Genomic DNA, 27,317 nt, shown 5'->3' on the forward strand with positions numbered 1-27,317 from the left:
CCTATACTCCAGCATTTAGGAGGCAGACACAGGAGGAATGCCACGGGTTGACACCAGCCAGGTCTACTTAAGATTTAAAAAATAAAATATTAAAATTAAAATATATAAAATATATGCATTCTTAGTATTCCTTGCCAAAACTCTACAATGGCCTCTTGTCTTACTGAGAGAAGCCGTGAGGTCATATGGTGTTGACTTGTTACCTCTGACCTTTTACTACACTTCCAACCCACTTCCTACTGGATTTGCTTTAACCACAATAGATCTCTTGGTAGGCCCAAATACATCAGGCTTTCCCACCTCAGAATATGTGCCCTTAGCCTGTTTAATTAAGCATCTTAAGTAAATATGTGGTTGCCACAGTCGTTTTTTTTTAAAAGATAGATTGATTGATTGATTGATTGATTGATTGATTGATTTATGTGAGTACACTGTTGCTGTCTTCAGACACACCAGAAGAGGGTCCCACATTCCATTACAGATGATTGTGAGATACCATGTGGTTGCTGGGAATTGAACTCAGGACCTCTGGAAGGGCAGTGAGTCACCTCTCCAACCCACTGCAGTCATTTTAAATGAAAACTACAGTCATAATAAGAAATACCCAATTTAATAAAGATGGAGGGAAAAAAAAAAAACTACAGTCATGATCTGCCTGCTCCAAATATCTGTTCTCTCAGGTAGTCCATCCGTGTATCCTTCGTTGACATTGCCATGGAGTTCCATTCAAAGTAGGGGACCTGTGAAGTAAGTAACTCATTTGAGTAAAAGTTTTACAGTAGCTAAAGGTTGCTTTCAAAGGTGTTTTAAATCTGATTTTCTCACCATCAGGTGGAGCTCCCTACTGAGTTAGTGAGGGGAGATAAAAGCTTTTCAATGATAGTTTCAGAGATTGACAAAGTGTAAACACAACTGTAAAATATAGAAATGATCTGATTAGATCTGAGGAGATGAGCTAAGAGTATGTAGATGACTGTTGCTTAGTGTCTGTGTGGGCCAAAACATTAAGAAGGTGGACACAGGGAGAAGGCACCGTCCAGACACAGACACAGGCTCTCCAAAGACACCACATCTGCCAGGCCCTCAATCTGGAGCTTCGCCGTATTCAGAAATGTTATAAATAAAAGCGTGTTACTGATCAGCGTTCTGACTCACCACCCCCAAATAGAAAAGAGCAGGCGTGGTTCACAGCTGTCTACCAGCGCTCCAGAAACTGAGCAGGAGGAGTGCCACAAGTCGAAGGCCAGACGGGCTAGAACAGAGAGTTCTAGACCAGCATGGCTATAGCATGCTACCACATCTCAACCCCACTACATCTCTCCCACTTAAAAACAATGGGAGTGATAGATGGGAATAGAGATGACTTAGAGGTTAAAAGACTAGCTGCTCTCCCAGTGCACCTAGGTTTGAGTCGCTGCACCAGAGTGGTGGCTCACAGCTGTCTAACTCCAGCTCCAGGGGATCCAGTGCTGTCTTCTGGCCTCTTAAGGCGTCAGACAGGCATGTGGTATACGGACACACATACAAACATCCGTATTACACGCTGCCCTTGGTCTGACCTCCCTGGATCCTAGCATGCGTGTGCTGCACAAACCTATAAATAGGCAGAACTCTCACTCATAAAAAATAAAAATAAAACATTAACATTTTTTTTATTTATTTATTTTATTTAATGTATATGATTACACTGTAGCTGTCTTCAGACACACCAGAAGAGGGCATCAGATCTCATTACAGATGGTTGTGAGCCACCATGTGGTGCTGGGCTTTGAACTCAGGACCTCTGGAAGAGCAGTCAGTGCTCTTAACCACTGAGCCATCTCTCCAGCCCAACATTAACATTTTTAAAAGGGAAAGAAGAAAGCCACAGCTTTCATCACAGACCCTGGGCTGGCAGGGGGTTTTGAGCATTTCTATTGGGCTCTAATTGTGAACGCTGTGCACACTGTGCGCACATGCGTGGTAAGGTAGGCACTAAATAAGCATGGGGAAAATGTGCTATGTCATTTCTTAGGTTCACACGCTTTGATGGTTAAGAGGCTAGCCCATTTACACAGTCAGAGAGCCTCTCCCCAGACAGTAATAAAATCACTTCTGTTAACTTCTTTTGACATCTTGTAATAAAAGCTGAAGATGTACCATTTCAATTCATTTACAAAAATGCTTTTCTTTTTTTTTTTTTTTTTTTGGGTTCTTTTTTTCGGAGCTGGGGACCGAACCCAGGGCCTTGCGCTTCCTAGGTAAGCGTTCTACCACTGAGCTAAATCCCCAGCCCCAAAAATGCTTTTCTATATACCTTTGGTTACCGACTTTAAAGAAATCGTATAAGGTGATAAAAGATTTAAATGGTACAATAATGTAGAAGAAAATAGCTTTAAAAACATTTTTATATTGAGTGTCTCTTTGAAATCAAGTGACTTTATACATAAAGTTCAACAACACATACGTGGGCTGGAGATGCTCAGTGGCTAAGACCACACACGGCTCTTGCAGAGGATCTGAGTTAGATCCTCAGCACCCACGTCAGGAGGCTCGCAACCCTGGAACTCCAACTCCTGAGGGATTCAACTCCTCCACCCCCACAGGCTGGCACTCATGCACACACACTCAGATAACCCCACACATAAATGAACTTTAAAATCAATCTTTAAAAATAGATAGAGCAGCTACACAAACCACAGGGCAGCCTATGAACTTTACCAGCGAGGCTGGAGCCTTCTGATGTACAGCCTCTCAAGTCTCAGAAGCCAGGTGGGGCGTTCCTCCTGCCACCGCCTAGAGCTGTTCTGCCTCACAGCTCCCCTCTCCCCCATTCCATGACACCATCCAAGGCGTTTCCCACTACTTATCCGACGTATGATGCTAACCTGTTCCTTTTAAACCCCATCCATAATGCAAAAAAGAAACATGCAAACCCGTAAAATTATTTTATTTATGTATTTGTTGAGACAAGGTCTCACTGTGTATCCCTGGCTGGCCTGGAACATAACACATATGTGTCAAACTCAGAGATCCACCTGTCTCTGCCTCTCACATGTGAGCCACCATCACCAGCTCTTCACTGTTTGAGACAAGGTCTCCCTAGGTCATCGATCCTAGCCTTGAACTCACAATGTAGCACAGGCTAGCCTCAAACTTGAGATCCTTCTGCCTCAGACTTACAAGTGCTGGGATTACAGGCCTGGAGACCAGGCCTTAAAAAACTGTGTGTGTGTTATGCACAGATACACATGCCCATGTGTGCAGGGCAACCAGACGCCCTCCACTCCCTCTTACTCCCATGAGACGGTCTCTCTGAGCCCAGAGCTAGGCTGGTGGAGCAAGTCTGCCCACACAGCACGGGACTACAGATGCGCCTGGCCATACCTGCCCCAGCATACCCTTTTACAGGCTGAATCATGTGACTGGTTCATACCTGAATAACACGATAGCCCAAGATTTCCAAATGCCGCTTTTTCATAGCAGATTTTCCTTTTAAGTGAAGAATGTTTGAACAAAAGGCTCTTACATCCAAAAATTCTATAGCAATCCTACAAAAAATAAAAGTATTTACTTCCAAAATCAAAATGAGAATTTAAGTAACCAGCAGTCATAAGCCCTTTGGGAAAAAGAATATATCTGTGTAAACTAGCAATAGGTAAATGTCTATACATCAGTACACCACCAAGGTTTTTACTCTGTTCATTTGCTGAGACACAGCATTAAGCAGCCCAGTGATTGGTTTGGGTGATTATCCCCACCCCTCTCACTTCTCCAGTTTGAACACTGGGTCCTCTTTTGTTGGTTCTATTTGGAGAGGCTTGGAGAGGCGTGGTGCTGCAAAGGAAGTCTATCACTTGGGCTGGGCTTTGAGATTTCACAAGCCACGTGCCATTCTCAGTTTGCTCGCTCTGCATCCTGCCTGTGGTTCAAGATGTGAGCTCTCAGCTGCTCCAGTCACCGTATCTGCCTGCTGCCATGCTCCCTGCCTTCATACTTATGAACCTCGGGAACAATAAGCCTTCTCTAAAGTAGCCTTGCCCATGGTGTCTTGTCACAGCAACAGAGAAGTAATTAATACTAGCTCGTCTTGAACTACTGATCAGCTTGCTTCTAGCCCCCAGTGCTGGGAAGACACACACCCACCACACCCAGCTCCAAATTCTTTTTCTACTGAAGAAATTAGTAACTGTCAAACCCTTTCATCTATAGAAATTAGAGTAAAACATCTAACTCTCATGCAGTAGCTTCTTCCAGAAAGAATTTACCTGTGAAGTCAAAACAGCACAGCCCTGGTCTACCAGGATGTGTGAATACAGGGGCGATGCGGAAGTGGCTGGGCGCTCTCCCGGTAGAGAAGGGGGCGGATACAAAGAAGAAAACCCTAAAATGCCCAGCATGCTTCAGCAACTCCTGAACCCGCCAATAGTGGTCTGAGGGCATTTTAGGGTAAGGAAGAATCACTGCTACTGGCTGGCCGTCAGGGCGGTGACCAGAGCCTTCGTTAAGTGTATGAGTCCCACAGACTTAAGAAGCGGAACCTGAGGACCCTCAGTGTCAATCGAACTACAGCTGCCTCCCAGGAACACGGCTTACAGTACCCAGCATTCACTGTCAATTAAGAGCCAGGTAGAGCTCAACAGGAAAGTACTTGTGGACCTGGCCACCTATGAACCAAAGACGTTTAAACCTTTGGCTGCTTTGGCTCAGAGGAGGCAGCAGGAAGGATTTGCTGCAGCTTTGGGGGATGGAAAGGAGGCTGAAGGTATCTTTTCCAGAGTGGTGCAGCACCACTCAAGGCTGCAGGGCTATAGAAACTGTTATAAACAAGATAGGACCAAAAGGATTGTCACCAGCAAGTCTGATTTGTATTTATTTACATTTTAGCAATAGGCCTGAGGCAACAGGTTTCACTCAGTGACACAGCCCCAAACCGTCCTGTAAAGAATGTACAAATAAAGCCTTAGCAGTGTTTAAAAAGAAAAAACAAAACAAAACAAAGAAGAAAACCCTGGCCTCCTGGATAAGGGCAACAAGGCCATGACTTAGTTACACAGACTGCTGGCCAATGGCAGCCGAAGGAAGATCACAAGGCAGAAGGATAGGGGCAGACGGTGTGGGATGTCCGCCTAGCAGGTGCTATCCCCAACCCTTATGAAAGGAGCCATAGTATAATGCAAATATTATGGTTCAAAACTATCATAAAACCAAATTACCTCTCAGCTTCTGGTGGAAGCCTTGGCTCAGCTCTTGAAGTATTTGAATCCCCGTGTACTCCTGGGGATTTTCCCGGAGTTACGCTGTGGCTTTCATAAGGCAGGGGCTTTTTTCGTTTATCCAAAATGCATTCAAAATCTGATTTAAAAAGAGGAAAAAGAATCAACAGTATAAATTAGATAAATTCTAACAGTCAAAAGTTTAACATTTACATGAATATGCATACATACACACATGCACTTCAAAGAGCAGAAAGGGCAATATAGCTCCCTGGTTATTCACCTCGTTTTGAAAGGTATTAGCCAATGGTACTTTCCTTTGAAAATCAATAAATACCAAGCACACATTAACCTACAGCGCACAGCTGGCTACACTTAGATCTAGCAAAGAGCTTTGCTTTAAGCCAGGCATGGTGACACGTCTGTCACCTCGGCACCTAGGAGGCTAAGGGAGAAGGTTGGTAGATCAGGAGCAGCTGAGGAGCAGATAGCCAGACTGTCACAGCAGCAGCAGCAACAACAGCAACAGCAACAGCAGCAGCAACAGCAACAGCAACAGCAACAGCAACAGCAGCAGCAACAGCAACAGCAACAGCAACAGCAACAGCAACAGCAACAGCAGCAGCAGCAGCAGCAACAGCAACAGCAGCAGCAGCAGCAGCAGCAGCAGCAGCAACAGCAACAGCAACAGCAACAGCAGCAGCAGCAGCAGCAGCAACAGCAGCAGCAGCAGCAACAGCAACAGCAACAGCAACAGCAGCAGCAACAGCAGCAGCAACAGCAGCAACAGCAACAGCAACAGCAACAGCAACAGCAACAGCAACAGCAACAGCAACAGCAGCAGCAACAACAACAGCAACAGCAATGCTTTATTTTAAGATCGTTCAAGTTTCTTGGTCATGCTAAGACAACCCCTCTGAAAACCAGTGAAAGCAAAATAAGCCTTCCTAAAAGAACTGCATGTACAGGAACTACGTTAACACAGAAATGTTTTTCTTAGACAAAACAGAACAATCAATGTGGAAGGGCTGGTACACGGAGAAGCATGATATTCTGGCCTCCCTTGTGAAGCCTAGATTTAGGCAAGGAGCTACAGGTGATGGGCTACTAAAGCCATCAGGGCAAACGTCCAGGGGGGAACTAACAGGTGATCTGGTCTGAAGAGCACTACACCCCCTAGGGGTGGTGACTTTTAGCCGTCTGTGAGACAGTGTGGCCGAAGACAAATCAAAGCTCAAATCATTAAGCATCGACCTCTAACTGCTGGTTTACTAGGAAGATAAGTACAACATGAGCATGTTAAACAGTACCACGGGGTGCAATCACAGTCTAGATGAGGAAAATAGTTCCAATAAATTAAAAGAGGTTAAAAAAGAAAAATAGAGGGGCTGGAAAGATGGCTCAGTGGTTAAGGGCACTGACTGCTCTTCTAGAGGTCCTGAGTTCAATTCCCAGCAGCCACGTGGTGGCTCACAACCATCTGTAATAGGATCTGACGCCCTCTTCTGGTGTTTGGAGACAATGACAGTATACAGTGTATTTACATAAAACAAATAAATCTTTAAAAAAAAAGAAAGGGTTGGGGATTTAGCTCAGTGGTAGAGTGCTTGCCTAGCAAGCGCAAGGCCCTGGGTTCAGTCCCAGCTCCAAGAAAAAAAAAAAAGATTAAAGAAAAAGAAAAAGAAGAAGAAAAAGAAAAAGAAAAAAAGAACTTAAGAGAAAAGGCAAATTAGTAGAATGCAATGTTTGGATACCAACCTGAACAAATAGATCATAACATATATAAGAAACAACCATGAAGGTCATAGAATGTGATGAAATTAAAATTATTCTACCTTTCTGTTTCTGAAAATGGGGTCTTGCTATGTGGCTTAGCTGGTTAAGAATCCCAAGGCTCAAGTCATCCTCCTGCCTCACTTCTAACTGGAACATGCCACATCTCAGTGCTACTCTACGTAGTGGTTTCAATGAGATGCTCCCCATTCTCTCGGGCGCCTGAGTAAGGTTCCCAGGTGCACTGTGTGAAGATGCTTAGGAAGTGTGGCCTTGCTGGAAGCAGTGCATCACTGGGGGCAGCCTCCTCCCATCCTCCGTGGCCTCTCATCAGCTCCCGCCTCCATGCTTCTGCCTAGAGCTGCCGCCCTGACTTCCTGGATGAGGGACTACATGCTATAAGATGAAATAAACCTTCTCCCCGAACTGCTCTCGGTCATGGTGTTTATGACAGCAACAGAAAGTCCACAGTGTGAGTTAGGATGGCCAGGGCTACACAGAGAAACCCTGTCTCCAAAAATCAAGAAACAACAACAACAGAGAGAAGCCGGGAAAGATGGCCTCATCCAAATCTGACACAATGGAAGCTAATCACCAGTTGATGGTGTTAAGGGGGAGCCTTTAGGAGCTGATAAACTCATGTGTGTATACATTACAAGAGACAGTGACCCCTAAACAAGAAAACTCAGGGTATGGGAACAGCTGGAGGAGAGCAGCAATGTCCTACGCTTTCGCCAAAGTCCTGTGTGTTTTGGTTTTCTTTGCTTTTGAGGCAGGGTCTTGCTGTCACCCAGGCTCACTTAAACCTCCTAGGCAGGTGGGATTATAGGCATGTGCCATGTCCAAGTAAGACAGAATCTTTTGAAGATTCAGAAATGTCTAGTAAATCTGGCTTTACTTAGCTCTTGTGAAGACTTAACTTTTTTTTTTCCTGAAAAACAGAAATATTGATGATTATCAAAGCTGGGCCATAGGAATGAACCTGAGAATTCTTTTCTTTTTCTTTTTTTTTAAATCTACTTTGTTTGAAATTTTTCATGATTAAAATTTTGGAAAGGAATTATAAACCTGGGGCTTGAGAGATGGCTCAGTGATGAACACTTAAGGCCACTGCAGAGGACCTGGGTTGGGCCTCCAGCACCTAGTGAGGTTCATCACCATCAGTAACTCCAGCTCCTCGGTATATGGCTCCCTCTTCTGGCTTATGTGAGTATTAAGGCTACACTTAGTGCACTCCATGCAGGTAAAATGCTTATTATACATGTAAATCTTTACAGGCAAGTGTAAACCTTTCTAAAGTTCCAGCTAATTAAAGACTCCATTAAAGTGCATTTGATCGAAAAGGACCTGATGTCTGCAGGTGACTTACCCACTGTGTGGTAATATGGTGAAAGAGTCGAAGGCTTTACATATCGGTGTCCTCCCAGGACCTCTGCTAACATTTTATAGATCTGTTGTTGCGCTCCATTCATAACACCGGTATCTTAGGAAAAATTATAAAAATTAAAAGGCATCCTAATCTGACAAAGTAAAAAACAGACATTTTTACACGGAGCCTCGGGGCTGGCGAGTGACTCCGCAGGTTCAGAAGAGGGCTCACCTCCCAATCCTGAGGATCTGGGTTTGATCCCCAGAGCCCAGGTAAAGATGGAGGGAGAGAACTGACCCTAGAAGGCAGCCTGTGGTGCTCCACGCACGCCCACGTGAGCAACCACAGGCACACACAAGAAGTGCACAGACACAGTGCGAGCCTAGTGCTATCCATGTGGAGGAACACTACGGTCAAAGGAGACAGGCGCTTACCCAAGTGCTCCAGTGTCCCAGCTAAACTCCTGTAAAATGAACCCCATTTACAAAAGTATGCAACAAGCCATCGTCCCTCTTGGAAACTAGACATATTTAGACTTTACAGTGTTAATAATAGTCTATTACCTAATAATCTGTTCTGGAATTAACTGTACTCTTACATAAGAAAGCTCAAACCTTTGTTAAACTGTCGCTGACAAAAGCGGTCATGAAACCACGGGACCTGCAGCTCGGGGCACTCCAAGCAGACGGCTCTATTTAACTCCATAAGGCGGAACTGGATCCTTGCACTGAGACTTGAAGGTAAAACTGAAATTAAGAACACATTATTAATGGATGTGGAGAGCCCAGAGCCAGCAGAAACAAGTCACTTCTTCATAGCACGACCCCCCACTCTTGGCTGACACTTCAACTCTTATGTGAGGAAGTCACTCTACTAGTACATAAGCACTTCAGTTTTAAGTGGATAAGCTTAGTAACATGACACTCAGGCCCTAACAAATGCTAAGCTAGCATTCTATCATCAACCTATCCCCCAGTCAATCAAAAATGCTTTTATTAACAGGAAATAATGCTATTAGCCTTTAAGTGCTTCATTATGGACACAACTGACACTTGTATATAACGTGCACGTAATAAATTCCAAAAGTAAAATGTAGACACATACTTTCAAGCTGGGAATCTAATCTGGCTAGGAACTCGATGTTAAACATTTTCTTTAGCAGATCTTCTGGAAAATATTCAAGTGTAGCCATAGAGAAACCAAGAAACACTAATGTCCCAGGATCCAATGTACCTAAAAAATAAGTTTAAAATTGTAATGTACAGATGTTTCACATATACATATGAACGGGTAAGCTGTTTAGATATAGTCAAGTATTTTAATGACATAAGAAAACAAATCATATCAACACAAAATTAATCTACACCATTACAAGTCAACAGTAATTTAGGAGCAGAGAAAGAAGGACAGACAAAAGAAAGTGCTGCTGATGCGGCATGGTGGCACATACCTTTGACCCCAGCACTCAGGAAACAGTGGCAGGGAGGTCTTTGTGAGTTCTCTGTAGACCACTGTGATCTACAGAGCAAGTTCTAGGACAGCCAGGGCTACACAGAGAAATCCTTTCTCAAAAAGCTGGGGGGGGTAGGATTCTTTAAAAAAAAAAAGACTTTTTGTTTTTATGTATATGAGTACACCGTTTCTGTCTTCAGACACACCAGAAGAGGGCAGCGGATCCCATTACAGATGGTTGTGAGCAACCATGTGGTTCTTGAGAATTGAACTCAGGACTCTGGAAGAGCAGTCAGTGCTCTTAACCATTGAGCCATCTCTCCAGCCTGAGAGTGTCTTCTTACATAGGAGAAGGGACAAACTAACATAATCTACGGGTATGAGAATTCTTATAAAGGACAGAAAAGACAAACTCAAAACCTTTACAGGTGTGGTGGCACACAGCTAGAATCCCAGCACTTATGACGCTGAGGCAGAAAGACTATACAAGTCTGAGAACAACCTGGCTACGTTACAGTTGCAGGTCTGTCTGGGCTAATGTGAGACCTTGTCTTCAAAACCAGACAAACAAAATCTTTCAGTTTGAATTTCTTTGCTGTATTTATTTTGTAAAAGACCAAATCATGAATGAGGCAAATAGCTAGACACATTAGATGTAACCTCAGTGCTTGAAAAGTGAAGGCAGGAGGATCAGATATTCAAGGCTATCCTCACATACATCCTACATATCACGTTTGAGGCTACTATGTACTACATATGTACTACATGAGACCCTGTATAAAACAGACACACACACACACACACACACATACACACAGGCACACACACAATTCTTTTTTCTTTTTTTTTTTTTTTCGGAGCTGGGGACCGAACCCAGGGCCTTGCGCTTACTAGGCAAGCGCTTTACCACTGAGCTAAATCCCCAACCCCACAATTCTCAAACTATGGGTCTCAAGCCCTTTGGGGTCGAATGCTCTTTCACCGGGGTCTCCTAAGACCATAGAAAAACACGATATTTACATTATAATTCATAACAGTAGCAAAATTATAGTTAATGAAGTAGCAGTGAAAATGTTATGATTGGGGTCACCACAACATGAGTAACTGTATTGCAGCATTAGGAAGGTTAAGAACCACTGCTCTAGAGGATCCTACTTTGATTCCCAGCACCCACATGGCAGCTCATAACCATCCGTTAACACCAGTTTCAGAGGACCTAATGTTCTCTTCTGGCCCCCATGGGGACCAGACATGTAAGTGGTACATAGACATATATGTAGGCAAAACATTCATACACATAACATTTCAAAAAAAATTTTAATGGATCTAAACCATAAAATATTGTATGCACAACAAGGTCCTTTTTGCAGATAATGTGTAATACAGCTGCCACTAGTAACCAGACAATCTGTAATATAACATTTCTTCAATAAAACAGCCACTTTATTATTTTAAAACAAAAGAAGAAATGGAAGATGATAAAATTAAACAAAGCTCATTAAAAAAAAAAAAAAAGGCTCATCACTCAAGCACTAAGGAAGCTGCACACAGGGGCAAGACTTCAAGGCCAGGGCCTGGGATGGCTTGGTGGGTAAAGTGCTTGCACTTCACAAAGCATGAAGACCTGAGTCCAATGCGCCGGAACTCACATAAAAAGTTGGCATGGCCACACACACCTGTAACCTAGTACCAGGGATGGAGACAGAAGGGTCCCAGCAGCTCGCCCAGCCAGCCAGCCTAGCCCCATCAGTGAGCTCTAGGTTCAGTGCTGACGATGCCACAGAAAAATGAGGTAGAGGGGCTGACCTGTCACAGTGGGTCAAGGCAGAGCTTCCCAAGCAAGTCTGAGAACCTGAGTTCCGATGCTCAGAACCACATAAAGCTGCAGAAATGGGAGGCAGAACAAGAGCACACCGGGAAGCTCCTGGGTCAACCAACTAGGACTACACAGTGACAAACAAAAGACCCTCAACAAGAGCAAAGCCAGGGACCAACACCTGAGACTGTCTTCTACCACTCACACTAGAACATGTACACACACACACACACACACACACACACACACACACACACTGCACGAGCACATATATACGAGTCTAGTCTGAGCTACAGACTAACCTCCCTATATGAGAAACATCTGGCAAGAGATGGGAAAACTTGATAGCGGCCTAAGTAGTAGATGGCACTGCTCATTATCCTGGTTATAGTGTTGGCATGATGGTTACAAGGGAGAATGTCCCCTTTCCCTGAAGCATAAGGAATGGATAATTCAAAGGTTCATCAGAGGCAATGAACGACAGGGCTCAAGCTTGACTGGGGATATACACAGATGTTTGTCCCTTCAATTATAATAGGTTTTTGAAAACCTTAAAAACAAAAAGGGAAAAAACACAGTCTTTCCCCTGGTGTGTGGAGGCGGTATTCCAGAACACAAGAGAGGAAGCACATAGTCACCAGAAGCAACGAGTGACTATTACAGTGGTTATTAGGGGTGCAATCTAGGAGACGTTAAACACTGGACGCTTAGGTATTCAGGGACTATTGGAGTTTCTTAGTGTGCTAGCAGTGTGTGCTGACACAAGGGAGTGTCATCCTTCTGGGGAGGTGTAAGCTTTAGTAATCCGGTAAAATATCCTTGGAAACGGGGCGCGGGGGGGACGGGGTAAGCAAGAGAGATAAAGTAAGTATGACCAAATATTAACGTTATCAAATCCACGCTGAATATATTGATGTTCATTGTTCAATTCTTACAAAAGTCTGACATGTTCCTATTTAAAAAGTCTCAGAAACGGATACTTTTCTTCTTTTGAGACAGGTTCTTTCAGGACACAATAGGTAGGGAAGTCGCTGGATAGAGAGATAGATGACAGACAGATGTCCCTCCCAGGCAGACCTGAACTCTCCCCATAGCCCAAGCTGGTACCAAGCCATCAACTTTCTGCCTCACCAACTGCTGGCATTTCAAAAGCACATCCTCACAGCCAGACAGTAGAGCAGCACACCGTCACAGACATAGAGCAGCACACCGTCACAGACAGAGCAGCACACCCTCACAGCCAGACAGTAGAGCAGCACACCGTCACAGACAGACATAGAGCAGCACACCGTCACAGACAGACATAGAGCAGCACACCGTCACAGACATAGAGCAGCACACCGTCACAGACAGACATAGAGCAGAACTTCAGCTATTTTGAATACCCAATATCGAAGGTCACTGTAACAGCTCTTGGCTCATATTTACAATAAGAATCTACTGGACCACTCATTCGGTATATTGTCAAACGCTTTTACCTACCTAAGTAAGAATTACAGCACTGGACACACGCTCCAAAAAATTCATCCTTTTGAGGTGGATCATAGTTCAAAATGCTGAATGGGAGAATAATAGCAAGGACTGAAAAGGGATGGATCTGTATAAATGAAACAAAATTTAATATAGGCTTCAGCAAAATTAACTTTAACCTATCGTTTTAGATAAAGTCTAACACACCTATAGTGAAAGCACAGATGTACCGCTAACTAACTTTTGCATCCTGCAATAATTTAAACTTGTGACTATTAGTAACCGTAAAAAATGCTAGTATATTAAAAAAAAAAAAAGTCAGCCAATCTCTGACTTAATTCTGCTAGGTGTAAAGGCCTGTTCTAGGCTCCATCACTCACTGAAAATGGACAGGAAACAACCCATTAATTCATACCAGCAGTGCCCGGATCAGAATAGCATCATTTCATAGCCAACTAGCACCGGAGAGCCGTCAGCACTTTTCCCTCCATACATTCTTTACATTTGATACGTTTGACTCAGGGTCTCACCCTACAGTCCAAGCTGGCCTCAAACCCAAGGTCGGTTGCTAGGATCGTGAGTGTGAGCTCTGAGGCCTGGCAGCACTGGGGATCAGACCTAAGGGCACGTGTGTCTGCCCAAGCACCCGGACTACGCCCACTTCACTGTCTCAGCAGCTTGCACACTGCTCATCTAAGCACCTGCCCAGCCCAAAGCTAAGCAGGTGAGACATCTTGTTCAGTTGTGGAAAATACTAGTTTCTAAATAAAGACCTCATCCTAATATATATACCACAGTCATTTTGTAAGTAAGCATTTTCTCATATGATCCATAAAGGAGCTTTTCTGAAGTAATATCAGACTAGACACACACTGACAACTCAGGAGCACTGATTTCAGTGGGCAGCATATATATTTGTCCTCACACTTATCTCTCATTTCCTCTGTGTGTGTGTGTATGTGTGTGTGTGTGTGTGTGTGTGAGAGAGAGAGAGAGAGGGGAGGGGTGCAGTGAGTGTGTGTCACATCTGAATGTGTAAGTCAGAGAACAGCTTTCTGCAGCTGGTTCTCTCCTCCCGTGTTTACAAGGATTCTGAAGAAAAGACTCGGGTCCATCAGACTTGCATCCTTGGAGAGGCAAATCCATTTATTTACTAATCCATCTTGTCAGGCCTATAACGGTGATACCCAGGATTATAGAAAAAAAGAAAATTAAAAATCAGTTGTTATCTACCATGCAAATATACCGAATATTTAAAATATTGCCTTCTAATTAAAAAAAAATGTTTGCCAGTTGTGATGGCACATGCTGGTAGGATTTGTTGAAGGCAGTGGAAGCAGGAAGACCACGAGTCTGAGGCTAGCCTGGGCCACAAATTTTAAAGGCAGGCAGAAGTGGCACACATCTTTAATACCAGGACTTGGGTGGCAGAAGCAGAGGCAGAGGGAGAGGCAGAGGCAGATAGAGCATTTTGAGTTCAAGGCCAGTCTGGTCAACAGAGTGAGTTCTAGGATATCCAGGGCTGTTACCCAGAAAAATGCTGCCTCAAAGAAAATAAATCAATAAATCTGACTTCTGATCTTAGCTGGGCATAGTGGCATATGCCTTTAATCCCAGCACTAGGAGGCAGAGGCAGGAAGGTCTCTGTGAGTTCAAGGTGAGCTTGGTCTATAGTGGGTTCCAGGTTAGCCAGGGCTACATAATGAGATCCTGTCTCAAAAACAAAACCCAACCAAACCCTGACTTCTGATTGGTAAGGGCTGAGGGGCTAAAGGCGGACCACTCATCTCTCCAGATCGGTGGCTAGGGGAGCAAAGCAGCCACTCTGGTTTGTTTTGTTTGAGACAGGGTCTCTATGTCTGTTCACTTTGACGTTAAACTCCTGGCAATCCTCCTGCTTCAGCCTCCTAAATGCCAAGGTTATAAGTGTGACGTCATACCCACCCTGATCCAAAGTGGTTTTAAAGACAGAACAAACTGATGAACTGGAAGTCAGAGGTGACTTTTTAAGCTTCACGCCGTAATCTAAGTTTGGAAAGTAATTAAGTATCTATAATTATAAAAAGTATGTTTCTAGAAGCTGACTGTGGTGTAAAAGTAGTAGCTAGCATTTAAGTTTCACCTTCTTGATCTGCTCAACGACCACCGAAGCTATCCTGTCGAGCAGCGGAGTGCTGAGGTAGTTAGTTTTGGAAAGGAAAGATGCGATCTTGGCGACATTGCTGTGATCGATCTCATCCATAAAGCGCTGCAAAGCGGTGATTGATTCTTCAACCAGGGACTCATGAAGCCACTCTCCCTTCACAGACTTAAGCTCCTCCCACAGTAGATCCAAGCTGGTGCTCTGCTGCAGCCGGCGATGGCCCCAGTGATCCAGTTTTTGAAGGAGGTCCAGTTGCTTCCCAGCAGTGCTAGCCGAGCACAGGTGATCATTCTGAATCCAGCGCATGAGACACACTACCAAATCACTCAGTTCCCTGAAGTCGCACTGTGGTAAAACTGTCTCAGTTCGGGACAGGGCTGTTTCGTTGAGGTGAGGATATGGAAGCATGGAGAGAGCAGAGACCAGAACGGAAACCTCGCTGGGTGTGACACTAGCTTCCAAACGACTACCATGTAGAGGAAAAAGGAGGAAAAAAACAAAGAACATAATCAACACACCAGCAACAACAAAAAGCACCCAAAGTACATGGAGTAAAATAGTGTTACACAACTGCTCTTGACAGGTGAGGTGGCTTTAGAAAGCCACTTCATTTAAGACTTATTCACAGGGGACAGGTCTCAAGTGGTCACTAAGAAAAGGCTAAGGTGACATAACCATCCTTCAAACATTTTTATGCAAACAAAAACAAAAACAAAAAAGAACCACACACACAAACACACAAACAAACAAACAAAACACCATCAAGGGAAGAAGGGGTCAGCATCAGAACAGTGCCCAGTGCTGATGCAGGAGAGTCTGAGCTCCGTGACTGCATAACCATTAGGAGCTGCTGTGACCTTTAGTCCGTGGCATGGAGGATCCTCAATATCACCAGTTCAATTCCCTTCTTAGTTATGTGCACAGGACATACAGCCTTAAGTCACTGGCAGACAGACACACATACTCACTGGGAGACAGACAGACAGACAAACACCCAACCTCACTCTCTTTCGTTTCATTTTTGTTTCTTGAGACAGGGTTTCTTTGTAGAACCCTGGCTGTCCTAGAACTTGCTTTGTAGACCAGGCTGGCCTCGAACTCACAAGAGATCCACCTGCCTCTACCTCCTGAGTGCTGGGATTAAAGGTGTGTGCCCCCACTTCAAGAACAGTAATTGTTAAACAACAAATTAAGAACTGGCCACTTGGTTGGGGGTTTAGCTCAGCGGTAGAGTGCTTGCCTAGCAAGCGCAAGGCCCTGGGTTCCGTCCCCAGCTCCGGAAAAAAAAAAAAAAAAAAAAGAACTGGCCACTTTAAGGCACCTGTACGTTTGGAAGTAAAGAAGAAATGATCCAATCACATTAAATTCAAAACTGGGTTGCTATAATTCTATTATTTGTGGTTTTTGGAGTTCTGAAATCCTATCTAGAAAGAACAAAGAACAAACACAGAACACACACACACACACACACACACACACACACACACACACACACACACACCACTGATTGCTTGGAAAATAAAATAAACATAATACTCCAGGCTAGTCACAGTGCATTGGTAAAGACAATCTCATTTGCTATTAGTAAACTTAGACATTGAAGTTAGTAATATTTCACTTTAGCCCAGTCAAATTAATGGAAAACTGTGTAACTTCCAAATTAGAGCACAGTGTTACATATCCAGAGAAAATAAGGTAATGTTTAGTTACTAATGTAACTAAACTGTAAAAACTGTATGAAAAAATGCTCTTTTATTAACGTTACTGCTATATGCTTGTTTAGTTGTTTAGTGGAGATCACACTCAGGGTTCACATAATGCTACAACAGCATGCTAGGTATAACCCAGACCTTAGGAATTCAGTAATAAGCCATTCGGTTTTATCCAGAAAATTCCAGCTACGTGGATAGATTCTGAAATGAAATGTTAGTTTAACCCTTTATTTTTTCAATACTTAGATCTTACCTGAGAAGTACTTCTCTGAGTTTCATAAAAAGCTCCTTACTTTGGAAGTGTAGGAATGTCAGCGCTTGTATTATCTTCAATAGCTCTACTGATTTACAGTTATCCAAATGTCTGTACAGGACAGACACGATCCTGAAAAGAACACAGTCGAAACAAGCCGTTCGCTTACTTGCTAAGCAGCTGCTAGACAGACCACGCCACACTCTATGTTGAGGATCGGTAAAATGACCTCATTGTCTGTTTTTACAGAACTCTCTCAGGACGTTCATGGAAACATAAATGACTAAAATAAAGAACAATCAGGAAGAGTAAATTAAAAAAGGGGAGGAAAGCACAGCTGTAGGAGTAGGAAGGTCACTCAGCAGTTAGGAGCACTGGCTGTTTAGTAAGACCTGGGTTCAGTTCCCAGCGCCCACATGGTGGCTCACAGTGATCTGGATCTCTAGTTTCAGGGGATCCAACGACTTCTGGCCTTGGCCAGTACCAGGCATGCATATGACACAAATACATATATGCAAGTCAAACAGTCAACACATCATTCTTTTACATAGTATTTTTTAAAAGACCATAGCTCTACAAGAGAGAGAGAGAGAGAGAGAGAGAGAGAGAGAGAGAGAGAGAGAGAGAGAGAACACCTCACAGAGCAGGCATCAAATTTCACATCCTGTTGCCAAGAACAGTTTTATCTGAGTTATTAACAATTAGCAACACTAATCTCATTTTCTTCCATAATCTTCTGGCCCTCATGAGAGAGGAGGAGGATGAGGATGAGGAGGAAGAGGAGGAGGAGGAGGAGGATGAGGAGGAGGAGGAGGAAGATGAGGAGGATGAGGAGGAGGATGAGGAGGAGGAGTATGAGGAGGATGAGGAGGAGGATGAGGAGGAGGGGATGATAAGGAGGAAGAGGGGGATAAGGAGGAGGAGGAGGGAGAGGAGGAGGAGGAGGAAGAGGAGGAAGAGGAGGATAAGGAGGAAGAGGAAGAAGAGGATGAGGAGGAAGAGGAGGAGGGAAAAGTGATGAGAAATGAAACAGAGGAGCTGTCACTAAAGAGACATATGATAAAGAAAAATTAAACATATGCAATTTGAACGGGTTTTCTTTCCTTCTTAAATCTCATGTTACCAATAAGCTATGACATTACAGGCGACAGTGAGATGAGTCCCCATGGAAGCTTCTGGAGACACAGAGCCCTTGCTCTATGCACTGTGGCGCTCTGCTCCAGTCTAACAGCAGCAGTAAAGGAAAGAAAAAACCGCTGTCAACAACCGCTGTCCCTGCTCTGAAATCCCCAGCGGGAACATAGCAATGTCTTAAGCGGTCATTCCTTATTACTTCAAAACACTCAAACACTAGTATTCCTGTCAGAAAAAGAAGAAAAGATACTTATGACTGACAACTAAACTTAGCACCAGCAACTTCAGGAAAGACTACTTTTTAATCAAGTGTGAGTCTCTGCTTTCCATGTCTTCCATTGCTCCCAACACAGTCAGCGCTTGCTGGCTGCTCAGCTCCTCTGACAGCAGCAGTATAGTTGATTTAAGCCTAAAAACAAAAATAAATACTTTTTAACGTTAGAGAACTAGCTTTCAGTTTGTTTTAGTGAGCAGTTTTGGGGATACCCAATAGAAAACTACAAATCCCTCTTCTATGGAGGTCTTGGAAGTCCTGCTTAAGGGAAAGGGCTCATCACACGTATCTACGGATCACTACCGTTCCTGGGCTGGGGAAATGGCTCAGCAGGTAAGTGTGTGTACTACTCTTGCAGAAGACTCAAGCTTGGCTCCCAGCACCCGTTTTAGGAGGTTCACAACCACCTGTACCTCCAGCTCTAGGGAGTTACGATGCTACAGGACACTGAAGGCTGCTGCATTCCCACACGCTAATACCCACAGACATATACAATTAAAAATATCTTAAAAGACTCCTATAATTCTGAAACATTCCATGTACTTATGCTGAGTAGGGGAATCTTATGCACTGCAAAACTCTAGCCTCAGACCTGGGCAGGGAGAACCTAATGATATTTGTGTATGAATTCAATACCTTACTCATCTTCTACCAATATCTCCATTTTTTAGGATACTGACCAAAGTATCATAAATATTCCTATGTATATAACATCCAACCAAATGCCACGCAGAGATCTATACTCCAGATATTTGGGAGGCTGAAACAGATTCAAGTGTTCAAGACTTGCCAGAGCAACTTAGTGAAATTGTCTCCACATAAAAAGTAAATAGGTAAGAGTGCTTGTCGAGTATGTGGAAGACCCTAGGTTCACCTCATAGCACCACAACAACAACAACAACAACAACAACAACAACAACAACAGCTAAGTATTCCAAATATGGGTATCTAAACCAATGTCCTATGAAAACAGAAATTATTAAGAGATGAGTCAGCTCAAACTCACTCAAGCCTGGTGCTGGAGGGCTACACACACCTAAGTGCTTCTATTTTGCTTGATGGTGTGTGTGTGTGTGTGTGTGTGTGTGTGTGTGTGTGTGTGTGTGTCCTGTTTTGCAGCCCTGGCTGGCGTGGGACTCCCTCTATAACCCAGGCTAGCCTCAAACTCACAGTCAGGCACCACTACACCCAAAGAAGTATGTGCTTCCTTATTTTTTTTTTAATTACTGCTAATAGTTTTCTATTTCAATATACCCAGGTATATTCTTTTGGTAAAATCATTTCTAATAATAAACTATTTGTTCCAGAACTGGAATATGTATTTATAACACATGTTACATTAACATTGCCTTAGTTAGGGTTTTGGTGATAAAACATCATGGCCAAAAGCAACCTGGGGACTTTCACAGTGAATATGATAAAGTAATGGTGCAGCATGATGGTGAATAGGATGAAGTAATGGTGCACCATGATGGTGAATATAAATGAGGTAATGCTGCACCATGATGGTGAATAGGATGAAGTAATGGTGCACCATGATGGTGAATATAAATGAGGTAATGCTGCACCATGATGGTGAATATGGTAAAGTAATGGTGCACCATGATGGTGAATATAAATGAGGTAATGGTGCACCATGCTGGTAAATATGGTGAAGTAATGGTGTACCATGATGCACTGTTTAGACTGCTATGGCCTAAATAGCCTAATCTCTTCTGCTGGGTCACGAGTCTTATGCTTCTGTGCAAACCTAGGAAGGACTAACCAAAATACTGAGGCGGTGCCTCATCTTCGATCTTGGTCCACTGTTGGGGACACAGTAGTCTAAAGGTTGGAAAGGCAAATGAAAGTCAGAAGAATCAAAGAACAGAGGGTCATGGGTAATTTCCCCTTGCACAGCAGAGCCGGGGATGTGAAGACTCTAGCATGAGAAGCCAAGCATTGTAAAGTGAGCTTACTGTTTCCTTATCTCAGGCCTGGCCACCGGCCCCAGCGCAGCAAACAGTCTGACGAAGCTTTCAGGATGGTCAGAAGGGAGGCTCAGCTCAGCCAGCCTCCCTCGAGCCACCTCGATAAATTCAAAGCTGTGGAACTGTAGAGACTGATACAGACTAAGGATTCGACTGATGGACTCCAAGTCAAGATGGCTCACATTTCTGATGAACACTTGATTGCACCTCTCTAACAGTGGGTAGTGACTGTGCTTGACATTCCGAAGGAACAGTAGTATCCTCCTTGCAATGTTGACCTTGGAAGAATCTACAGTGTCAAAAAGAAGTTCTGCTCTGGTCAGCAGTCGTTCTTGAAAGCACGGTGATATTAAAGAAGAAATGCTGACCATCAAGACAGACAAGGCCCTGAAGGAGAAAAAAGATACGCATCTTGAGATCACTAACGAAAATGGTCAATTCTAAATTAAATAACTAGATATGGCAAGAAAGTGGCAAGCATATTGTTTTATGCCATAAATTGTCTCACCCATTTATTCATTTTTTCCCCTACCACCGTGAGAAACAGTCGTCTGGCTCTGACTCGGGAATATCATGTCTTCTGCTGCTACTTGCGAAGACATGAGAGATGGCTGGGGACATGGCAGGCGAACTTGGTAAGTTAAAAACCTGAGATGCGGGCTGGAGAGATGGCTCAGCGGTTAAGAGCACCCGACTGCTCTTCCAGAGGTCATGAGTTCAATTCCCAGCAACCACATGGTGGCTCACAACCATCTGTAAAGAGATCCGATGCCCTCTTCTGGTGTATCTGAAGACAGCTACAGTGTACTTATATATAATAAATGAATAAATCTTTAAAAAAAAAAAAAAAAAAAACCTGAGATGCTTCAGAGAGCTCAATACCAAGCAGCTTTTGCCATCGCTGTTTTACAGATGGGGATGATGAGCTTACAAGAGATGCATTTACAATGATGACTGACACAGGTCTCTATCTGCACCCAAAGTCTGCACCTGCACGCCCACACAACGCTCCCAACCAGAGGTACCTTAAGTCCTGTATGGCTTCCAGTTTCCTATTCACAATGTCAGCTATTTTTCCCATTAATGGACTAAAATACAAGTGCTGATCGGCCAGGCAAGTGGAAAATATTGACAGCACATTAATATCGAACCTATTGAAAGAAATGCAAGTGAGATCATTAGTGCCGATAAGAACACATGATTTGGTTGTGAAATAAAAGCAACAAAAATGCTAACGCAGTACTCACACATGAAAACCAGCATGTGCCCAGCATGTGCCCAGCATGTGCAGGCAAGGCCCCGAGTTTGGGTTGAGCCTCAACATTACAAAAAAATAAAGAACAACAGATGTGGTATACACATTTGAGAGGAGTGAGGGGTATGTTTTGAGGAGTATTTTTTTTTAAAGATTTGTTTATTTATTATATTTAAGTACACTGTAGCTATCTTCAGACACACCAGAAGAGGGCATCAGATCTCATTACAGATGGTTGTGAGCCACCACGTGGTTGCTGGGATTTGAACTCAGGACCTATAGAAGAGCAGTCTTAAGAGTGCTCTTAATCATTGGGCCATCTCTCCAGCCCCGAGGGGTATATTTTGAATATGGTTAAAACACACTGTATGAGATTCTTGAAGAATACAAACACTATATTTTAAAAAATCAAATTTTCCAAGAGGAGTTGATTATTATTATAAAAGTACCAAAACAATGATACTTTTTTTTTCTTTTTCTTTTTTCTTTTTTTTTGGAGCTGGGGACCGAACCCAGGGCTACCGCTGAGCTAAGTCCCCAACTCCAACAACGATACTTTTAAAGTTCAGTACATTAGAAAGATTTAAAAGAGAATCACTCAAAACTACTTTAGTTTTACTTGTTAACTTTTTTAGGAGCCATGGAATGCTGACTCATTTGCATATTAGCAAATAAAAGTTCTATGAAAATTTTTAGAATTTAAGCATAGGAAAAAGGATCCAGTCTCTTTGAGTGAATGGCAAGACAAAAAAGGAGTGTTAAATGTTTTGATATTTTTCTTTCCCTTTCTTTTCTGTTTTGTGAGTTCTGCAGAGCAAACCCCGGGGCTTATCCACACTTTGGCAAGCATGCTAACATTAAGCTACATTCTCCGTGACTAGGCTTTAATGTGTAGCCAGTGTTTGTTTTGTTTACTAAAAGCACGAGAGATGGCTCAGTGGTATATACTGCTCTTCCAGGGATTCCAACTTGGCTTTCCAGCATTCACATCAGGTGGCTCCTGACAAGCTGTTAACTCCAGCTCCAGGGGATCCGATACCCTCCTCTGGCCTCTGCAGGCACCTGCACACACGTGCACATATCCTCCTACCCAACACACATACAAATAAATTTTAAAATATAAAACAAAAAACATACTTTTCAACATAAGGAAATTCATAGCAGCACAACACATAATAACCAAAACTGCAGACAATCCAGGTCCGTCCATCTGTCCCTCCCTCCTTCCCTCCCTCCTTCCTTCCTCCCCCAACCCCCATGATTGCTTTCTTCTTCCTCCCAAGTGGGATTGAGGCATCCTCATTTGGGTCCTTCTGCTTGTTAACCTTCTTGAGCCCTGTGGGCTGTGTCCTGGGTATTCTGTACTTTTCTGGCTAATACCCACTTATTAGTGAGTACATACCATGCACATCCTTTTGTGTCTGAGTTACCTCGCTCAGGATAGTTTCTAGTTCCATCCATTTGCCTGAAATGTATCCGACAGCATAGAACCTGAAGCTTACTTCTTTTCCTTTCCCTTTCTCAGTGAAGTCAAATTTATTGAGAGCAATATAAAACAAGCAAAGACGGAAAGGGACCATTTAGCAGGGACAGACACTGGCTAGAGGCTTGCTTTCTTTAGGAAGCTCAATTTGAGGCTGACTATAATCTGTGGTCACTGCCCACTCACAGAAACCAAGTGGCAGGAAACCAGGCATGCTCAACAGTGTCAGCCCCCCCCCCCCCCATTCCACCCAATTGCTGTCTTTCCTTTCATTCTTCCATAGCCCTGCAATCTAGGGATATTCTGTTGCTGTTGTTGTTGTTGTTGACACTTATTTATTCCGTGCGTTTGGGTGTTTTGTCTGTAGTATGACTGTGCAGTATGAGTGTGGTAGTTTTGCCTGTGGAAGCCCGAGGAAGCTTCTCAGGAACTGGAGTAACAGATAGCAATCTGTGACCTACCATGTGGGTGCTAGGAATCTCCTGCCAGGCCACCTTTTCAACCCCGATATTTAAGCTTGCTTGTTTGTTTGTTTGTTTTATATCAATCAGAATCTTCTGTTTCTGAAGCAGAACTCTTCAAGAGTCAAAGCACCTCGTTCATGAATGCCTGTGACACCAGGGTTCCATTTTATTAATATGCAAGTGGAAAAGTATACTGAATTCTGCTGAGTGAAAGGGGGGACTCCTGAAATACCTGCCCTTTTTTTTTTTTACCAAGTAAACACTACTCTGGACACAATTAAAAACCTTCCTCAAAGAGGCCAGGCATGGGCTGGAGAGATGGCTCAGAGGTTAAGAGCACTGACTGCTCTTCCAGAGGTCCTGAGTTCAAATCCCAGCAACCACATGGTGGCTCACAACCATCTGTAATGAGATCTGATGCCCTCTTCTGGTGTGTCTGAAGGCATCAACAGTGTACTCACATACATTAAATAAATAAATCTTTAAAAAAAAAAAAAAAGAGGCCAGGCATGACCTCAAACGCCTTTGAAGCCAGCCTGTTCCGGGAAGGTCTGTCTCAGGCTAAACAAAACAAACAACAAACCTTCAAACTAAAAACTTTTTTTTCTTTTGAGACAGGGTCTCATGTATCCCAGTCAAGCCTCAAAGACGCCTCAAAGCCAAGGATGATCCTGAATTCTGATGCAGGGCTAGGGATGGAATCCTGGGCCTCTCGTAGGCAAGCACACATTCTGCGGACTGAGCTACATCCCCGGGGCCCAGTACACTTTTTCCCTGTAAAGTTTCATTCTTTTCCTATATTCCATATAGTCTCCCACAGAATGCCCTGTTCCTCTATGACAAGCCCAGAGCACTTGCCTTTCGAGTCTTCGCCACCCTTCTGTGACCAGGGCCTCAATTAGTGGGTGATGGGATTCAACTGCAAACCTCAATAAAAAACAAGGGAAAAAAAGCACCTCTTACTCATCAAAGCCAAGAGACTGCAAACAGATCGACAAAGACAGAACTTCGGCTTGCTACCAGGCATTAATCTGAAGAGTAACGACTTACCTATCATATTCTCGTTACCTATAGCCCACCAACATTCCATAATCAAACAGCCTCATGTACGGGAAGCTAGCCATTTCTACATTCCTAATTTTCAAAACTGTACCACTAGTTAGTATCAAAGAACAGCTTTCAAAATATCCTTAAAATATAACATTATCAGAAAGAACTATCTCCTGGAAGAATGGCTTTTCCATTTTTATTAAAGGATTCTTTTAAAAAATTAAAATATAAACTATAATTCTTTCCATAAAACTGAGAAGCAACTTACTGTTTTATGCTGTATAACACATCCACCAGGGTGACATCACTCATTGCTGGGATGTGATCTGTCGTAACACTGCAAAGACTAAGAAACTGAGGATGGTTTCTAACGCGCTCAACATTTTTCTCCAAGATGGTCTTCTGCTTCTGAAACTGCCAAAGTACGTTAAATGCACAGCCCACTTGCTGTTCTGAGAGCGTGGCCTTATTTCTCTCGATAAGATCAAACACTTGTTCTTCATCTGCACAGTTCTGCATCTGAACAATTAATGACTCACAACTGAAGGGGCGGAACGGAAACGCTCTCCAAGAGAGTAGAGAGACGCCTCGTAGACGGAACATGTTTATAACGGACAGTTCTCTAAAATAGAGGTTTCTTTTCCTTCCTTAGCACAATTTTTCTTTGGTTTAAAAAAGAGAGAGATCATCTGTGCTAGAAGTCAGATGTGCTGTGACAGTATAAAAACTGGCCTTCATTCACGTGTTTTTTTTCCATCTCGGCAGTTCTAAATCCATTTCAATAGAATCTGTAAAACAACTGGTTAGCCTTGGTTACTCTTGTCTCATTACTATCAAATTGATCCCCCAAATTCAAATTTCAAGTAACGAGGATGTTTCTTTTTGTTTGAACTACAGACTGTTCTTGGTCTGAACCAGCTAGATTTGATCCGAAATAAAACATCCGGGGGCTCGGGGGAAAGAGTCTCTTCCTGAACCTAATTTTAAAATGTTTCTTTTCAACTCTGACCACAAAAGCGGCATTAGAAAACGAACTCAAAATTGATTTGTTTATTTTTAAAAGTATCTGCTTGCTTCTTTGTGGAGATATGTCTCATCCTGTAGCCCAATCTATGAGAATTACAAAAAGGTGACCTTGGGGAAACCTTGTGACCAAAGGAGCCGCCTTGGGAGTGTGACACAGTTGGAAGTGTGGTAAGCTGGCTTGAGTGTCGCACAGCCCCACGGTTCACAGATGACTGGTATCCCGAGCACCTGGCCGGCGGGAGAACTGGCCTCCACTGGCCTAGATGGCAACGGTGCTCTGCGGTGCTGAGAACCCAAACAGGTAAGGAGACCGCAGCTACTAAACTAAACCGCGCGTCCCGGGCGGAACCCTGCGGGCTACGGAAGGCAGAGCCACTGACCAACCGGCGAGTCCATCCCACGCCCGCTACGGCCTACGGGGCTGCTCTGGACGGCTCAGAAGGCAGGGATCATCCGAGGCCTGGCAGCCGCAGCGGTAAGCTGGTGTCTCTCGCTCACCAGTAGCGTCCAAGGGTATTTAGCCTTTCCTGGAGAAACTTCTCCCGGTAACAGAGCTTGTCCCAGTGCGGAAGGAAAAGCGGTCCCTGGGCGGCGTGCACCAAGGAAGCGCGCACTACATGTTCCAGAAGGCATCGCGAGAGGCATGGGTGGGCCATAGGCGCGCGAGGAATTCTGGGCTTGGTAGTTTCTTTCTCACGGACTGAAGCGTTCTTAGTGATTGGCGGAGACCCCACCTTATGGTGCATCTCTACCATGAAGGTGTTTCCCAGTTCCTGAAGCACTGACCTATTTGTAATGCACACCACAAACACTTTTTGATGATTCTAGGAGACCTTAAGAGGTGGCAAAGGCGCTTGCCGCCAATCCCGAGAATGTGAATTCTACCCCAGAGCCCCACAAGGAGGAAGAAGATAGCCAATTCCTTCCTATTGTTCTCTGACCACACGCACATGAATATACAGATGTACATACATAATTTAAAATTATTATCAAAGACTTTTTTATGTGATAAATGTATGTTTTACCTCTTTAAATACTTTAAATTAATAATTATTTTATTATATGTACCTGGTGATTAAGCACATTTAATAATTGGTGATTTCACAAAAGGCATTGTTTGTCCAATAGGTGTACATATTTTTTGAAAGAATAAAACAGAATTACAAGGGGCTGGAAAGATGGCTTGGTGGTTAAGAGCACTGACTGCTCTTCCAGAGGTCCTGAGTTCAAATCCCAGCAACCACATGGTGGCTCACAACCATCTGTAATGAGATCTAATGCCCTCTTCTGGTGTATTTGAAAACAGATACAGTGTACTTCTATATAATAAATAAATAAATAAATAAATAAATAAATAAATAAATAAATAAATAAATAAATAAATTTTAGAAAACAGAATTACCATGAAATGTGTAAATCTATGGTTTGTTTTTTTTTTTTTTTAAAGCTGTTGCAGGGGCTTTAGAGATGTCTCAGCA

At 43.4% G+C, this 27,317-nt stretch overlaps 1 protein-coding gene across 4 annotated transcripts; it reads right to left on the bottom strand.

Annotated features, from left to right (window-relative positions):
- Window positions 1-591: 591 nt before the first annotated feature.
- Fastkd1 (FAST kinase domains 1) lies at window positions 592-26,536 on the bottom strand. 4 transcript variants are annotated; one of them, NM_001191738.1, is made up of 14 exons: window positions 25,082-26,420; window positions 24,622-24,690; window positions 21,587-21,712; window positions 20,550-20,948; window positions 18,616-18,726; window positions 17,184-17,315; window positions 15,198-15,684; window positions 13,088-13,202; window positions 9,442-9,570; window positions 8,952-9,083; window positions 8,338-8,451; window positions 5,196-5,334; window positions 3,416-3,530; window positions 593-740 (listed from the first exon to the last, which is right to left on the bottom strand). In NM_001191738.1, the coding sequence occupies exons 1-14, from the start codon at window positions 25,414-25,416 to the stop codon at window positions 645-647; spliced, it is 2,499 nt and encodes an 832-aa protein (NP_001178667.1). In that variant the 5' UTR covers window positions 25,417-26,420; the 3' UTR covers window positions 593-644. The 4 variants fall into 4 exon arrangements, 3 of the variants coding, with proteins under 3 accessions (XP_017447178.1, XP_038960772.1, NP_001178667.1); XM_017591689.3 differs by lacking the exons at window positions 24,622-24,690; window positions 25,082-26,420 and adding an exon at window positions 23,761-24,355 and having other exon boundaries at window positions 592-740; XM_039104844.2 differs by lacking the exons at window positions 18,616-18,726; window positions 20,550-20,948; window positions 21,587-21,712; window positions 24,622-24,690; window positions 25,082-26,420 and adding an exon at window positions 18,579-18,597 and having other exon boundaries at window positions 592-740.
- Between the last annotated feature and the right edge of the window lie 781 nt (window positions 26,537-27,317).

The sequence above is a fragment of the Rattus norvegicus genome, chromosome 3 (assembly GCF_036323735.1).
Source record: "Rattus norvegicus strain BN/NHsdMcwi chromosome 3, GRCr8, whole genome shotgun sequence".
Lineage (NCBI taxonomy): Eukaryota > Metazoa > Chordata > Mammalia > Rodentia > Muridae > Rattus > Rattus norvegicus.